Below are 17,510 nucleotides of genomic sequence, written 5' to 3'. Positions count from 1 at the left end.
AGCGTAGGGCAGCAGACAGGATCCCCACACTGCAGGCATCTACCGTTTCCGGCTAGGAGGTCTGTTATCACTTACTTTGGTTCGCTCCTTTTTTGCCTTTTCCAATTTGTCCATTTCAATCTTCTGGGCCTTGGCTACAAAGACAAGATAAACTGTTACAAAAGCTCAGGAGTAGCTCTGGGGCAAGGAAGCCTGGTCCCCTCACTGCTCTGTTACCTGCACTCTTTTCCACAGACTGGAGGCCCTCACAGGCTTATTGTCCTTTTGCACTAGGTGAAATGAAGTGCTGCTCCCTTGTTAGCATGGAGCAGGGGTCTGAGGGATGCTAGTCCTCTGTCTGAATAATCAGCTACCCCCAGCTCCAGCTCACTGCTGCCTTGTAGGAAAGCAGTGTGGACTACCTTCCCACTGAGCAAGAGAAGCTAGAATTACAGATTTTATGTAAAATGTTAGCAACTCATACAAATTTAAAAAAGACAAAACTCGTATGGGCCAAATAAAACACCTCTGTAGAGCAGGCTCTGGCCTCGTGACTTAGGGATTAGACCCTTGGACATTCCCCCCAGTTCCCTAACAGGCCCCTGAGGAACAGGCTGTGCTCTTGCTGGCCTCAGAACACAGGCCCCTCTCCCTGGGGCATTCTGCCCATATCCCTTCAAGTCCCAGTGCGGTCTTCCCATCCCTTTGGCCAGGTTAGGAGACCCTGCTTGCCAGAGAGTCCCCCTATACCTGGCAACTCTCACGGTCATAAGCTCATTGATACTCTGACCCTATCATAAGGTTTGCTATGTCATACACCTTGTATGTCAGGGATGGCATCTGTCTTGTTCATGACTATACCCAGTCCCTTGGACATGGCCTGATATGGAGGACACCCTGAAATGTATGTCACCTGAATGACTGACTAGATGGGAACATGGGCGGGCAAGTGGGTAGGTGGAAAGATACCTAATGCCTCATAGTAGGAGTCCTCAGACCAGCCATGGGGGTCAAACATATCCTGAAAAGGAAGTTTAGAAGGCTGTAGTCAGTGGGGACAATCAGATGACAAACAACTTTGAAACCCAAGTCTCTTATCCCAGTCTTCCCATGTTCCCTCACTCCTAACAGCACAGGGGCTCAAGCTGTCATTCTTAGTCTCTAGCCAAGGGGTAATCAGCAAGATATTAAAAACACGAGAGCAGGGCGGCACCTGTGGCTCAAGGAGTAGGGCGCCAGTCCCATATGCTGGAGGTGGCAGGTTCAAACTCAGCCCCGGCCAAAAACCACAAAAAAAAAAAAAAACAAAAAAACAAACAAAAAAAAACACGAGAGCAATGTAATAGTTGTCTAGCAGTGCCAAGTTGGTCTAAGGAGCAGGGAGCCCATCCTTGGGAGGAGCAGGGAGCCCAATCGGTTAGGGGCCAGGGACTAGATCTGTCACTGGAATCATTTTTTTTTTTTTGAGACAGAGTCTCACTCTGTTACCCTGGGTAGAGTGCCATGGAGACATAGCTCACAGCAACCTTAAACTCTTGGGCTGGAGCAATCCTCTGGCCTTGGCCTCCTAAGTAACTGGGACTACAGGTGCCTACCACAATGCCCAGCTAGTTTTTTCATTTTTAGTAGAGATGGAGTCTTGCTCTTGTTCAGGCTGGTCTTGAACTCCTGAGCCTGGCAGTCCACTCTCTTCAGCCTCCCAGAGTGCAAGGATTATAGGTGTGAGCCACTGCACCAGGCCTGTCACTGGAATTTCTTGGTTATACTATTTCAGAATAGAAGGACTCAAACAAAGAGATGGGCACTGTGTTTTACAACCAGCTGTACTGTTACATGGGGCTTTCTGTGGCTTCTGGGTTAAACCTCACAGAGCAAGACGGGCACCCTGGGGACCCCATCACTTTCTAGTCCCTGCAGGCAGGACATACCTTTGGGTAGTTGGTGCCAAGCTCATCAATGGCACAGAACTGGATCAGTTTCTCATAGATGCTGAAAGTGGAACAGCATAGGTATTCAGCAGGCATTACTTCCTGTCCCTGCCTAGTACCAGGACCACCTTTCATAAACCTTTCCACTCAGCTCACTTGTTCTAAGGAGGCTTCCTGATGGGAGGCCCGACCCTCCTAGGCAGATTCAATTGCTAGCTGGGGCCCAGAAAAAGTATGGGGTCAAGGTGATGGCTGCCTTTTGTATCTTATCTGGATGTCTCTGACCTTCAGTCTGCATGGTTGAGTGTGGCAGGCTGGGCCAAGGTAGGTCTTTATTGTCACATGCCACCCTCTTTCCTAGGTAAGTGTCACCGGATTGAGCAGTAGGCAGAATAAGAGCCACACAACTCTTGTCCTCAACTTTTCATCAGTATGGAAAAAGCAACTTTTTAGAGCTGGAAGGAGAACCTAAAGTGATTGCGTAGTCTGATTCCCCCATTGTATAGATGAGGAAATTGAGGCCTTGACAGGTTACAAGCTTTGTCAGAGAGCAGGACCAGTTCCCCAAATTAGTCCAGGTGTCTCAGCTTCCACTCTACATAGCCTGGATGTTAAATAGCAAACTTCTGGCTGGGTTAACACATCCTGCTGTGTTTGGTAAAGACTTAGTGTAATGACAAGTCTAGGTGATGGTTCCCTCGGGCTTGAGTGCTATCTGAGCCGGGCCTTTTCTCACCACCTCCCTGGGGGTACCTGGTCCCATGACATGAATTACATGAATAACAACTCAACTGACTCTAGGAGCTCATGAGAAACTCACCTAGGGTTTCGAAATTCTTTCTTCCTTTGGATAATGTAGTTCATATCCATTCCCTCTTTTATCTTTCGCTCATAAAGCTTCTGGATCTTGTCCTATGGAAGAGGAAAAGAGTGTATGACAGACCCGACCATTGTCTCAGCCTGTGGTCATGAGAGTTGTATGGAGCATGAAGGTGAGGCTCCAGAGCCATATGAAGCCCACCTCCAGCTGAATTCTTTCTCAACTAGCCTATGCTCAGAATTGTGTACAAGCAAGATAAACCGAGTCTGTTTTCAGATTCCTGCTGGCTCCCTTTGGATGATTAGTCCAGTGAGTAGTAAAAAGGCCAAGGCAGAGAAGCTGCGGGGCAGATGACAAACAATCCCCCACCTGGCTAATCAGCTCCTGGATCACCCGAAGAACAGCTGGATACATCATAGTTGACGTGCAGGGACTGATGTTGGTTTTCTATTAACATGGGCTAAGTCCTTAGATCTGTGAGTCATGGAGACGTGGGAAGGGCTACGTCCTTTTAGAGGAAGGCTGGAGTAGAGTTTTGTGGGTTTGGTCTCTCAGATTTCCTAGAATGTCATTTGTTGGAAGTTTGTCAAGGGTCAAGAGCTCATCTCTCATTAAAACTCCCCCATAGGTTGCTGCTCAGATCTTCACTGGGAAACTGGAGAACCACCTGGCAGGGACCCAGGCTTACCTATGGCCAAAGCCACAGATGTCCCCAGGAAGGGACTCCTATCCAGCCCACGGAGATGAGTCCCAAAGTACCCAAGTTTCCAGATGAAACCACCTCTGAGAAGAGCAGTCTTACCCAGGAAGGTGGGCACCCACTAGTGCAAGATCCTGCTGCAACTCTCCCCTCAGTGGTGGTTAAATTTCCAGATTCTCCAGAAGGAAAATATTTGGGACACTTTACCTCTAAGAAGAGGTGAGCCGGGCTGGAGGTCCCACATGACCCCCATTAGGAAATATCAGGAGAGGTGATCCACTCTCCATGTCAGAAGGCCAAATCTTTCTACTGAGATGGGCTGTATGTAGCAGTCAATTGCAGAGAGGTCTGTAGAGCAATTATCAGGGAAGAGAGAAGCCAAGAATGACAAACTGCTTTCCTCAATGTTCTCTCTTCAAAGGTATTGGAGGGAGGCCTCATACAGGAAGCTTGGCAACTTGGGGCAAACCCAGATCTTACAGACAACTTGGCTGTGTCTCCTTGGCCATTAGAACAGTTCTACCACCTCAGATGAACTAAAATGTTTGCTCAATTGTCATGGCTTCTACCATTAGTATGATCTACAAGGGAGAAAGAATATTCTGAATTCAAAGGCTGAGCGATTGGTTGTCTCTGCCTGGCAGATTGCTGGCGTTCTTCTTACAGGCTGGAGCTTGTCATCTGGTGTGAAGGGTGATGTGATCCTGGAGGGTGGTGGCAGGTAGACAACTCAGTGAAGGGAGGAGACTTCCGGGAAAGAAAGAGAATCTGCTGTGTCCCCAGTCCTGATTCTGGCCCTCCCCAGCCTGCTGCATTCCTCAGCCCCAGGTCCCATTAGTCATCCATCCGTTAGGGTGGTGCCACGGGCTTGCTGTGTAGCCAGAGGCAACCAATGGGAGCTCTAGAATAAAAAACAGAGCAGAGTGGACGAGGGTGCCACAGAGGCTGAAATCCCAGCTGTCCCCCAAGGGAGTAACTTCACTAAAAGCTCCAAATCCCTGGGATTTCAAAACCCCAGATCAGGTCTGTAGGATTTTGTTAGGCAAGAAGCTACTGAATTGGGATTTTAGGGATATTAGGATAGGAATTTTATACATATAAATGCTTATGTTTTTGCATTTCTGTAATTTGTTTATTTTACATTCAGAAAGTCCCTCAGTTCCTTAGCAAAATTCTGAGAAGTTCCCATTGTCTCAGCTGGGCCACACAGAAAAGATCAGGACAAGGCTGGGTGCAGTGGGTCACGCTTGTAATCCCAGCACTCTGGGAGGCCAAGGCAGGTGGATTGCCTGAGCTCACGAGTTTGAGACCAACCTGAGCCAGAGCAAGACCCTGCCTCCAAAAATAGCCGGGCGTCATGGCGGGCGCCTGCAGTCCTAGTTACTCAGGAGGCTGAGGCAAGAGAATCTCTAGAGCCCGGGAGTTTGAGGTTGCTGTGAGCGATGATGCCATAGCACTCTCCCCAGGGTGACAAAGTGAGACTCTTATCTCACAAAAAAAAAAAAAAAAAAGATCAGGACCTCACTGAGAGTATGCTGGGGACCTCTGGAACAGGACACAGGATATGTGGGTGTGGCAGTGGGTAGATAAACCAATTCCCCAGATCAGGGTAATGGAGGTAAGCAGGTGGTGGACTCCTCCCCAGCCAGCAGTTTCTTTATAGAAGTCTTAGATCCTCTCTCTGCCATGGCCTCCTAAGGGTAAGACCAAAGCAAACACCTAGCCCCAGCTACCCAACCTGCCTGGGTCTCAACAGCCGAGCCTTGGGCTTACTTGTAAGTGATTTGAACACCTGCCAGGAGGTTCTGGTGGGATCTTGATTTCATCAGGTGACATGTTCCGGACTCTTTCAGAAAAGGAGGCTGTTGAGAGAACAGAGGGAAAAATTCTGTCGGTGAGGGGTTGGGACAGGGATAGACACGGACAATAAAAAATAAGCAGGGTGATACCTGTGGCTCAAGGAGTAGGGTGCCAGCCCCACATACCAGAGGTGGTGGGTTCAAACCCGGCCTGGGCCAAAAACTGCCAAAAAAGAAAAAACAAGCACACGGGAAGTTTTCAGGGGGGGGATACATGCTATGAAAACAGGAGCAAGGTGTTTAGGAGCATCTTGAGAGGTGTCATCTCAGTTGACATCAAATAACCAGAGAGTCAGCCATGTGCCAACTTGGGGGAAGAGTTCAGGCAGAGGGTACGAATGTAAAGAACACATACCGCCAAGTCAGAGTGTTGACATTTAAGGAAAGAGTCTGCAATGTGCTGGAGAATGTTTAAAAACCCACTGGAGGTAGGGTCGTGGGGAGAGGAGGAGCCATGATCGTAGCATTTGCCAGTTCCCATGGTGTAAATTCTCGCACTATGGACAATTTTAAGTAATCAGTGTTAACTCCCTGGACCCAAGGTCAGGAAGAGATGTGTGCAATCAGCTTACAATGTGACCAGCTTTAAGACACTGGAACTCAGAGGTGCTCAGTGCCACCCTTCTTCTCCTTCTTTTTTTTCTGAGACAGTCTCACTATGTTGCCCTTGTTAAGAGTGCTGTGCCGTCATAGGTCACAGCAACCTCAAACTCTTGGGCTTAAGAGATTCTCTTGCCTCAGCCTATGTCACCCTCAGTAGATTGAGATAGCGTTACAGCTCACAGCAAGTAGCTGGGACTATAGGCACCAGCCACAACACCTGCCTAGTTTTGCGTTATAGTTGTCATTGCTGTTTGGCAGGCCCGGGCTGGTTTCAAACCTGCCAGCTCCGGTGTATGTGGCTGGTGCCCTAGCTGCTGAGCTACAGGTGCTGCCAGTGTCACCCTTCTTATTTCAGGCTGACCTGCCTAGGCTATAGGAGAAAGAGTCCAGGGTTTCCGAGGTTTGAGGTCCCAAACCACGAGGTCCAAAACTGACTTGTGCATAAATGACACTTAAAAAAAACATGACTTTTTTTTTTTTTTTTTGCAGTTTTTGGCCGGGGCCAAGTTTGAACCCACTACCTCTGCTATATGGGGCCAGGGCCCTACTCCTTGAGCTACAGGCACCACAACCCCCACCCCCCGTTTTTTTTTTTTTTTTGAGACAGTCTCACTACGTCACCCTCAGTAGATTGAGATAGCGTTACAGCTCACAGCAACCTCAAACTCTTGGGTTTAAGCAATTCTCTTACCTCAGCCTCCCAAGTAGCTGTGACTACAGGCGCCCACCACAACATCCAGCTATTTTTTGGTTGCAGTTGTCATTTTTGTCTTGGCAAGCCTGGGCTAGGCTTGAACCTGCCAGCCTCGGTATATGTGGCCAGTGCCCTATTCACTGAGCTACGGGCACTGAGCCATGCCCACTTCATTCTTGAGAACAAAAGGCCTAATTCTGATGTGAAAAGACAATTCTCTGAGAGATTTGCCACTGCCCACCCAAGTCTTGTTCTCTCTACTCCTTCCCCGAAGTTCTGGCCACCCTGGCACTGCAGAGTCCTGCTTTGGATCATTCAGACAATGTGCTGTTTGTTCTAAGATTCTGCCTGTGCTCTTTAAAACATTCTCTCATGAAAAGGACCATAAAATGAGCTAACAGCAAGCAGAGCAGGGTGGGGCAGGATGAAGAGAAAGAAAAGACAAGCCAGCACCAGCCACATTCAGCAAGTACTTACTGGGTACCTACTGTGTGCCAGGCTAAACCAGTATTTACAACAGCTCCCCTGGGGACTAAGTGGCTGCCTGGGTCTTCCCTTAAGGATGTGTTAAAGTTTGCTTAGCAGACAAGGTGCTTTGATCTCATTGGAGTTTCTCACTGCAAAGTACACAGTACTGAGGAGGGCTGGGGACAAGTTCCCTAGACTTCAGCAGTTCAGCTGGTGTGTTACAAGTCTGTGCACACTGCAGATATACTCTAGGGACTGAACCTGGGGCAGTCTTAAAACATGATTGCATGGGCTGATTTTCTTTATTTTTAGTTTTTAGAGACAGAGTCTCACTTTGTCACCCTTAGTAGAGTGCTGTAGTATCACAGCTCACAGCAACCTCCAGCTCTTGGGCTTAGGTGATTCTCCTGTCTCAGCCTCCTGAGTAGCTGGGACTACAGGTGCCTGCCACAATGCCTAGTTATTTTTTTTGTTGCAGTTTGGCCGGGGCCTAGTTCAAACCCGCCACCCTCAATATATGGGGCTGGCACCCTACTCACTGAGCAACAGGCACCGCCCTTTATTTTATTTTATTTATTTTTTGCACTTTTTGGCTGGGGCTGGGTTTGAACCCGCCACCTCTGGTATATGGGGCCGGTGCCCTACTCCTTTGAGCCACAGGCACCGCCCCCTCCCTTTTTAAAATTTTTTTGAGACAGAGTCTCACTATGTTGCCCTCAGTAGAGTGCTGTGCCGTCACAGCTCACAGCAACCTCTAACTCTTGGGCTTAAGTGATTCTCTTACCTCAGCCTCCTAAGTAGCTGGGACTACAGGTGCCTCCCACAACACCCAGCTATTTTCTTTTTTTTTTTTAAGCAGTTCTGGCCAGAGCTGGGTTTGAACCCGCCACCTCTGGCATATGGGGCTGGCGCCCTACTCATAGAGCCACAGGCTCTGCCCAACGCCTGGCTATTTTCTTTTTTGTTGTTGTAGTTGTTTAGCTGGCTCAGGCCAGGTTTGAACCTGCCACCCTCAGTGTACGTGGCTGGCGCCGTAACCACTGTGCTACAGGCATTGAGCCTGCATGTGCTAATTTTCACTGTCATCAGTGGTTTCTCAATGTACATGTCCCATACCCACCATTTTGGGTGAGGGAAAGAGGAGAGAGACTGGGTAACATAGATCAGAGGTCTTGCTGTGGAACCTGAGATGCCAGTGCAGCCCAGGAACAGTCTCCACCATGGGATGAAGTGCTTCTCTTTGCCCAGCACCTTTCTGTAGTCTCCTGACTTCTCAAGCAAGGGTCACATCCAGATCTGGCTGGAGTTCAAGTCCCATCCTGACTTCCTCCTTCCTCCCAGCCCTGAGATAGGAAAAAGTTGTCAGCCTGAGGCTCAAGAAGGTTGCAGAGGTCTGTGGAGAATGGACTCGGCTGTGGAGAGCTGGTACTCATATCTTATGAGAACCAGCAACAGCGGCAAACAGGCCTGGCAGGAGTTGGGCAAAAACAAGTGGAGCGCTTACGCGTGAGAGCAACAGAGACAAAGAGTGCCCTTTGGTATTTGCCAGGAAGACCTTTTGGAAAAACAGGGTGTAACTCTGTTGCCGCAGCAACCCAACCACACTCTGGGGCTCAAATGGTATACAGTATGACAGCAGGAGGGGGAGCCCATCCTGAACCCCAGGCCAGAAATAAGAATATTCCTGGGAAGTAACTGGCAAATAAAGGGACACATTCAGGAAAGCAAGATCAAAGTGTATTGGGCAGATTTCAGGCACAATCTTTCAGTGAGTCTCTCTTTCCTAGGTCCTAGAATGAATCAAACGTAGAAGACGATAGTCCCACATTTCCTGCTGTGAGTGGCCAGAGCCTCAAACCATTTTCCCAGGAAAATGTTTTGATGTATGAAGCAGAATGTCCACAGATCCTCTGGAAGCAGTGCTCGTGCCTATGGCTGCTGCCTGGGTCTTCTGGGGGCATTCTAGAAGGGCAGCCACCCTTAGGACTCATGGAGCCTGCTGTCATCGTTGAGTCACCCCCATGTGTGCCCACATCTAAAATGTCCACAGTATCCATGGCTGCTAGGTAGCACTCTAACCTGGGCAACAGAGTGAGACTCTGCTGTCCCCAGCCCACAAAAAAAGAAAAAGAAAAAGAAAACAAAGAGGAGCGAAATAGTTACTATTCAGTAAGAAACAATAAGAGTATTCAAAACTCTGCAGCTTTAAGGTCCATTTGTGTCCTCCACGGATAAGTGAATAAATAAACCATGGAGTAGCCCACCCAATGAAATATTACCTAGCAAAAAAGAGAAAATAACACAAATTTTTTTTTTTTTTTTGTAGAGATAGAGTCTCACTTTACCACCCTCGGTAGAGTGCCATGATGTCACAGGACTCACAGCAACCTCCAGCTCCTGGGCCTATGTGATTCTCCTGCCTCAGCCTCCTGAGCAGCCGGAACTACAGGTGCCCACCACAACACCCGGCTATTTTTTTGTTGCAGTTTGGCCGGGGCTGGGCCTGAACCCGCCACCCTCGGTATATGGGGCTGGCGCCCCATTCACTGAGCCATAGGCGCTGCCCAAATCTTAAAAGCATTTTGCTAAACAGAAGAAGCAAAGCAAAAACCCTATGATTCCATCTGCATCTCATCTGGGGGTGACTGTGCCCCACCAAGAGGACATTTGGTAATGTCTGGAGATGTTTTTCATTGTCACATCTGGGGGAGGGAAAGAGTGACTCTGGGTGGAGGCCCAGGATGCTGTTAGACATCCTATAATGCACCGGACAGGCCTCCACAACTAAGATTTAACCAGCCCAAAGTGCTGACAGTGTTGAGGTTGAGATCCTGATTTATATGAAATTCTAAAATAGGCAAAACTCTAGTGAGGAGAGAAGGCTGCTGCGTGCTTGAGACCAAAGGAGGAAATTGTTTACAAGGGAGTAGACAGGCACACATTTGGGGGTGATGGGAGTGATCCTTACCATGAGTGCAGTGAGGGCTAATGCAACTGTCAAAATTCATCAAATGGCACACTTAAAACTGGCAAATCTTATTCTATGTAAATTACACCTTGATAAAACTATTTGTAAAAAGTGGCACAGAGAAACAAAGTGACAAACCGGTTGTGGAAGAGGTCAGGGACTGAGATAGCCGATGCCCACACACATTCCACCACTTGCACATACCACTAGCGAGTCAGGGCTTAAGGACAGGCCGCCTTGTCTTGTCTGCTCTGACCCCCAACCTCTCAAAGTTCCTTAGCAGTGAACAGGAGGGCCAGCTGGGGTGAGGGATGGGAGAAGAGGCCCAGGCTTCCATCCACACCTGGCTCTGTAGACCCCCACTCAGGACAGGCTATGGGCTTCCCAGTAGATGTGTGCCCCCTGCAGGGCCATTCGCTAAACAGCAAACATTAGATTCTAGGAAAAACATAGCTTTTACGGGAATTGAAATACTCTGCTGATCAAGACAGCCCAGGGACCACGGCACAGTCCTGCTGAGGGTCTGGGTCGTTCAGTCAGCATGCTCCTATCCAACCTTTCCTCAAAAGACAGAGGTAATGAACTATTTCTAGCTCTTGTAGTTAGCAAAAAATAGGATAGGCTCTCTACCTCCCTCCCACTCCCAGCAAAAGGGTCCAAATTAGAGAAAGGACAAGTGAGACGGACTGATTACTGAAACAGCATTTCCAGGCTGAGTCCCTGGTATCTGAGCTGGGGTGAGGGCACCAAGAATGCAGAAGCACAGGCCTAGTGGGGCACAGCCCCAGGAAGCAGCGACCCTTTTGAGGGTTAGAGCAGGGAGAGAGAGCTGGTAATGGCCACCACAGAGAAAAGAGGGTCAACCCCAGGTCGGGGGTGGTGGCTCACGCCTGTAATTCCAACACTCTGGAAGGCCGAGGCGGGTGGATGGGCTGAGACCAGCCTAAGCCAGAGCGAGACCCCATCTCTAAAAATAGCTGGGCATTGTGGTGGGTGCCTGTAGTCCCACCTACTCGGGAGGCTGAGACAAGAGAATCGCTTGAGCCGAAGAGTTTGAGGTTGCTGTGAGATATGGTGCCACGGCAGTCTACGGAGGGCAACTAAGTGAGACTTTGTCTCAAAAAAAAAAAAAAAAAAAAGAAGGAAAAAAGCGGGTCAACCCCACTGTGAGGTCTGGGTTTAGACAGCAGGAACATCCCTTGGATTGGGCTTTGGGAACTGTTACTAAGTCCATGGCCAAACTGAAAGAGCTGAGGGGCTTTCTAAAAAGATAAGCAGAGGACTTAGATGATGTGTGTTTTCCAGAAATACAATGTCCCTGCTTCTCTCAAGTCACAAAGGGCCCCAGACTCCAGGCTGTGGGGTATGGTCCTGCCTGGGGACAGAGCAAAGTGCCAGCAGAAGCCACATGCCAACTCCCTGAGCAACATGAACATGCCAGCAGAGAGGGGAGGAGGGGCACAAAGACAGAGGCAGCCTGGGGCAAAGACCAAGATGCGTTCCCTCTCAACAACATTGGCAGCTGACCAAAGCCCAATAAAACACACTATGAATACGATTTTCAAAGAAGAATTGTTCCCCAGGCGTCTCACCCAACCATCCTAGGAAATGCCAAAGGCCTCCGAGAGAGAGCATGAAGGGACCAGGAGGAGGACGCTCATAGCAGAGAAAAGCCCTGGGGGGTGGCAGGTCAGCCCCACAGGGCAAAGCTCCCTTGAGTACTTACCAACTAATTCCTGGGGGTCTCGCTTTTCGACTTCTGTATTCTCCTGCAAGAGAGAAGCAGAAATGCAAGGAGGTAAGACCAGAGCTCCTGGGCCATTGTTATTCTTTTCATGGAGACTACTCAAGATTTTTAAGGAAGGAAAAAAAGTAAAAGCACTATTGGGAACACTACCGAGGTGCCAAAGCTGTGGGGGTGACTACCAGTCCCTCAAAGCACCCCCCCACCAGTTTTTCCTCTCTGCTTCCAGCAGTGTCAACCACTATTAACACCGAGGAGAGCAAATACTATCTAGATGACCTGTACCTGCCCACTGCTCTCCCCTAGGTCTCAAGAAGCTGAACACAAGGTCAAGACTGGGGCCAGTTGCCCCCAAGCACCACCGCCTCTCCTGCTGGAACTGAGGAAGCAAGACAAGACTGCTTTGTAACATCAGACTCCTGAGACAAAAACACACATTAGCTGTCCCCAAGAGACTTTTCTTTAGCTTGAACAGAAAATGGAGACTTTATCATGAAGGTAAAGGCACTGGCTGCTCACAAAACCCCAGAGCAAGTACTACAGGATGAGTGATAACTTGCTGAACAAGGCTCAGAAAGCTCCAGGCTTGAGGCAGCCTCCCTCTGCTTCTCTTTACACAGGCTTTATGTCCCCTCTAAAGAAAGCTTTCTGCCCCATGACAGCCATGTCCACATGCTCTGCAGAAACCTGAGAGCAAAGGCTTCTTACCAGCAACATTCTGGATTTCACAGCTCCAGAGTAACAATTTCATCTAAACCAAATCAACATGAGAAGGTCATGGGCCAAGCCCCATGTCACAAGCCTTCCCTTGCCACTGTTGTTCCAAGCATAAAATGGTGAGAACTTGTCTGTTTTCCTTGTTTCTGGCCCCTCAAACCCAGCTAGGTCAGTTATCTCAAGTGCCACGACATACTAATAATCAAAACGGCAGATCTGAGTTCACAGAAAGTTACTGGATCTCATTTCCTTTTCTTTTGGTCAGCAAGGAAGAAGCTGTGACAGTAAGAACTCTGTAAAAAGATCTCCGTGTGAAGGTCCATGCAGAGCTCCATGGGCCCCACTTACACACAGAAATGCTACCCCAAGCCATCTCTCAGAAAGGAAGGTTCAAGGAATGCTACCCAGTTCCCTCCCATGCCAAGCTCCATGCCAAGACTAGACTAATAGTGCCTTAGTCCCCTTCCCCAAAAAGTCCCTCCTGATTCAGTGACAGCCCCAAATCCCCATTCTTCTGAACACTAGAGCTATTCATTCAACCTGGAAGGGCACAGCATCCAGGCCAGGCTGCTTAGCAACCCATCTCTCTGAGCCACTGCCCCCTGCCAATCAGGTGGGCAAAGAGGAGGTGGGGAGCAGGCGGGGTGGTGGGCCTGGAGGCCTGCCAGGGCAAGTTCAGGTTGGAGTCATAAATCAGCAGCTCTAGAGAGAGTGCCAATGTCTCAGGGGACAAACAACAATCCCTTTGTAGCAGTGCCTCTGGAGAAACCCATGTTAAAGAGTCCATCAGCAACAAAACATGAGACTGTAAAATGCTCTTAAATTTTCCCTCTAGGGGACAGTTTTCTGGGTGTTAATTGTGGGAAAACATCAGCTGGGTATATCCTCCCTCCCCCGACCAGCTAGGTGGTCAGGGAGAGACTGACTTGTTAACTCTTCTGAGGGCCCCCACTCCCCTTTCCTGAGGTACCGCACCACCCCCTTCTCACAAACCAGTTACCAAGCATGCAATGTCTCTTCAAAGGGAAAAAACACTTGCCACTGGGGGGTTCCTTGGGTAAATAAAGAGGCCAGGAGCCTCCCAATGGCTACTTGCAGTGTAAGGGTGTGTAAGGGTGTATCTGTGGGATCCCATATTTCACAAGAGCCTTGTGGGGCTTAGCTGAGGGCTAAGCTTTATTTTGTCAGTCTCTGGAAGAGAAGATAAGACTAACCACAGACAGGAAGTGTGTTTTCCCTTTGGCTTCCAGCTCTCTTACACTGGCTTTATGTTCTTTCCAATTTCCCCCCAAAGAAAAAGGATAAACTGAATAGTTGATTTTAATTTGCCAACAAGTGTAGTCTTTGCTTTTGTACCCTCTTGGTACAAAAAAGGCGTGAGGTATGCTCAGAGAGCACCCTGAGCCCACAGCACTATGGCACTTATTTCAATACTGAATCCAAAACCCAGAAACAAGGCCACCTAGCTTCCCAGCAGTAGAATCCAGCTTCCGGGCCCTAAGACTTTCAATGTCCCTGAGCAAAGTGCTGACCAATGGACTGTGGACCCAATTCCAAGTTCAAAAAGATTCTGCTGCCTTAAGAGAGAAGGCTATAAGCCAAACCTATAAATGAGCCAACCCAACTCTGATGCTACACAAGTCAGTATGCCTCCAGAAGTGGCCAGAATTGCAGCACTAAGGCCTGACAGGCTCCAGAGTCAGTATTGGTTTAGAAGATTCCCACTGGTGTCACAGGTACTCCTGGGACTAAGAAGGCGCTAGACTTAGAATTGCACAGTGGGAATCTGCCTCCTGCTGGCCACACCCTGCCATGTTTTAGAATATAATTCTGTCCTGAGATCAGCAAGCTGCTTATGAGCCTGCTGAGTCCCTGGGCACCTGTGTTACTGTACCCAGCTGCTCCTAAAGAAAGACAACAACCCAAGTGCTCTGGATCCTAAAGGGTCCTTCCACTCTGCCCAAATAGCTTAACCCCACCCCTGAGCTGAGCATGAGAAGCCAAGGGCCTGGAGCCACTGTATCACCTGGCCTTCAAATGGAGACGGGTTAAGGACCTCAACCTTATAGAGGAAAGCTCAGAAGGAAAGAGACCTGAGGATGGTGATGAAGACCTCAAAGATGTTTTTCAGAACCATTTATCTGTATGTAACTCTCCATTGAAGCAATTTCATCCAGTGAAAGCAGCCTCTATTCAAATGGTGATGACATGACTCCAAAATGACCTCCACCTCCTTGGGCAGGGAGGACAGGGCAGGAGGAAGAGTATCACACTCAAGACCGAGAGAGACATCTTCTTATCAATCATACCTCAGATACTATGAATTCAATATGAAAATAAATCAAATATCCAAGATGATGATCATGGAAGCCAGCCACACTGTCAGAAAAAAACATGTGATGAATGAAGTATTTTATCTTATTTTTTTGAGACAGAATCTTGCTTTGTCATCCTTGGTAGAGTGCTGTAGCCATCATAACTCACAGCAACCTCAAACTCCCAACTCAATCCACCTGCCTGAGGCTCCAAGAGTGCTAGGTTTACAGGCATAAGCCACCACATCCAGCAAACATTAAATGACAGAGCTAAGGAGACAGAAGAAAGTTTCACATTATTATTATTTTTCTTTTTTGAGACAGAGTCTCACTGTGTTACCCCCATGGCGTCACAGCTCATAGCAACCTCAAGTGCTTGGGATTAAGCGATTCTCTCGCCTCAGACTCCCAAGTAGCTGGGACTACAGAGCCCACCACAACGCCAGGCTGTTTTCTAACTTTTTTTTTTTTTGAGACAGAATCTCACTATGTCACCCTCAGTAGAGTGTCATGGCGTCACAGCTCACAGCAACCTCAAGTGCTTGGGATTAAGCGATTCTCTTGCCTCAGACTCCCAAGTAGCTGGGACTACAGGTGCCCACCACAACGCCTGGCTATTTTTTGGTTGCAGTTGTCACTGTTTAGCAGGCCTGGGCTGGGCTCAAACCCACCAGCCTCAGTGTATGTGACTGGTGCCCTACTCACTGAGCTACATGTGCTGAGCAACACCAGGCTATTTTTTGTTGCAGTTGTCATTGCTGTTTAGCTGGCCCAGGCCGAGATCGAACCTGCCACTCTTGGTGAATGTGGCTGGAGCTGTAACCGCTGTGCTACAGGTGCCAAGCCAAGTTTCACATTATTAAATTGCCAGTAGTTCAAGAAACCGGTGTCACAAAACCTGCCATAGGTAGAGATTCTCACTGTGCCCTTAAAGAGGCAGAACATGGAAAGGGGGGCGCTACAATGACACAAGAAAAAACAACAAGAAACCAGAGTTCCTCTTTTCTTCTCACAAAGCAGTGTTTTGAAATGCATAGGGGACACCTGTCTTGACTTCTATGAATTACCCCTCTGGCCTCCAGGTGGAGATTCTCAGTCAGTCAAAATAATGAACTAGGCCTAGAGATCTATTTTCCAGACATTTGTCTGCATCAGCCAGGAGGCATGGAAACCACAGCCTAAAGATGTGACGGCAACAGCATGCCCTCGACTCCTTCCCCCATGGGAGGACACAGTAGGCAGGCTCATCTGTGGACAAGGACACGAGATTTCGCCAGGCCCTGAATCTGCTGGCACCTTGATCTTGGACTTCCAGCCCCCAGAACTGTGAGAAATACCATCTGTTGCTTATAAGCCAGCAGCTATGGTGTTTTGTGATAGCAGCCCAAATAAACTATTGATAAGACACTAGACTAGGGAATAGTATTACAGGTTGGGTTTTGTTCAAATAAACTCTGAGACAGAGGTCTGGGGACAGGAGGGGTCCACAGAATCAATCCCTGTGAGGGAGGTAAACAGCAGATTGTTCAGGAGATGATTGGCAACACAGCCCCAGAAACGCTGAGCGCTGCGGTCAGGATGCCATGCACAGGGGTGCTCTGTGTCTTCTTAGATTTCATATTTGTGCATTTGGTGTCCGTTAGCTACAAGCTCAGCTGGCAGGCCGAATGGTCACTCCCCTGCAAACCAGAGCCCATTCTGACCCAACTTGCTGTATAGCTCACACCAGCCAGGATCCCCACCCAAAGTCGATGACCCTGTGCCTCAAGGTCTGCTGAATTATTCACATCAGATGCTACCTTGCTTTTCCTGCAGAAACTCCAGGAAGGGCTTTGGTGTGGACCTTGCCCTCATTCCTGCGTGCCTCCTGACCATGCCTGGCACTTCCCCCACCACCCTGTCTAGCACAGTGCACCCCTCCTCTCAGGAAAGGAAGGAGTAAAAGTCTGTCCATGCTGTCACCTTCTCTGTGCTGGCACTTGGTCACCTCCATGAATTAAAATCCCCCAGATACAACCAAGTCAGGGAGCCATGCCTTCACACTCCGGCCAACTAGCTATTAGACATGGTCTTCCCTGAGAAGAGGACGTGGCTGGGTAAGGTGGCTATCATCAGCCAAGGGCAATTTCACAAAGGACACTCAAGAAAAAACAAACAAACAAAAAAACAGTGTGCCCCTCACAATACATTCAGAAACTTTCACCCTCATCCATAAGGAAGATGAAAACGGAAGCGTCTCACCTAGGAAAGAAAGGCAGGTCCTAGGAGAAGCGACCAGGTAAACCTCTTTAGCTTCTTATTCAAGCCCAACTAAGACACAGGAAAAATAAAGAAACCAAAATCCACAGCTTTCCAACAAAAGTCAAGTGAAAAGACAGGGAGGGAAGAAAGAATAAAAGAGCTCAAATGCGGGCGGTGCCTGTGGCTCATAGGGGTAGGGCGCCGGTCCCATATGCCAGAGGTGGTGGGTTCGAACCCAGCCCTGGCCAAAAAAAAATAAACCACACACACACACACACAAAAGAGCTCAAATGCTGAGCTGGTCAAGGAAACAACGGAGGCCAGGGCTGCTCTTCCCTCTGTATACCCCCTAGTCCCCACCCAGGCTTCCCCAGAGACTAAAGTCCCAACAACCAAAGCATGAGGTGGCTGCAGCAACTAGGCCTGCCCCTTGAGAAGCAGAGTGACCCGCACCTGCTCATTTGGTTTCTTAAT

The 17,510-nt window shown here is 48.8% G+C and overlaps 1 protein-coding gene across 1 annotated transcript in view; it reads right to left on the bottom strand.

Moving 5' to 3' along the window:
• Positions 1-17,510, bottom strand: part of SAP30BP (SAP30 binding protein) — a 43,482-nt gene that overhangs the window by 1,899 nt on the left and 24,073 nt on the right. The window contains exons 4-9 of the mRNA XM_053569572.1: positions 11,746-11,788; positions 5,201-5,289; positions 2,728-2,819; positions 1,908-1,968; positions 949-1,000; positions 76-134 (exon numbers count right to left, since the gene is read on the bottom strand). Coding sequence (XP_053425547.1) covers positions 76-134; positions 949-1,000; positions 1,908-1,968; positions 2,728-2,819; positions 5,201-5,289; positions 11,746-11,788 — 396 coding nt within the window. The remainder of the gene's footprint in view (positions 1-75; positions 135-948; positions 1,001-1,907; positions 1,969-2,727; positions 2,820-5,200; positions 5,290-11,745; positions 11,789-17,510) is intronic.

The sequence above is a fragment of the Nycticebus coucang genome, chromosome 18 (assembly GCF_027406575.1).
Source record: "Nycticebus coucang isolate mNycCou1 chromosome 18, mNycCou1.pri, whole genome shotgun sequence".
NCBI lineage: Eukaryota > Metazoa > Chordata > Mammalia > Primates > Lorisidae > Nycticebus > Nycticebus coucang.
Note: the sequence above shows the minus strand (reverse complement) of the source record. Positions and strands in the feature narration are given on the sequence as shown.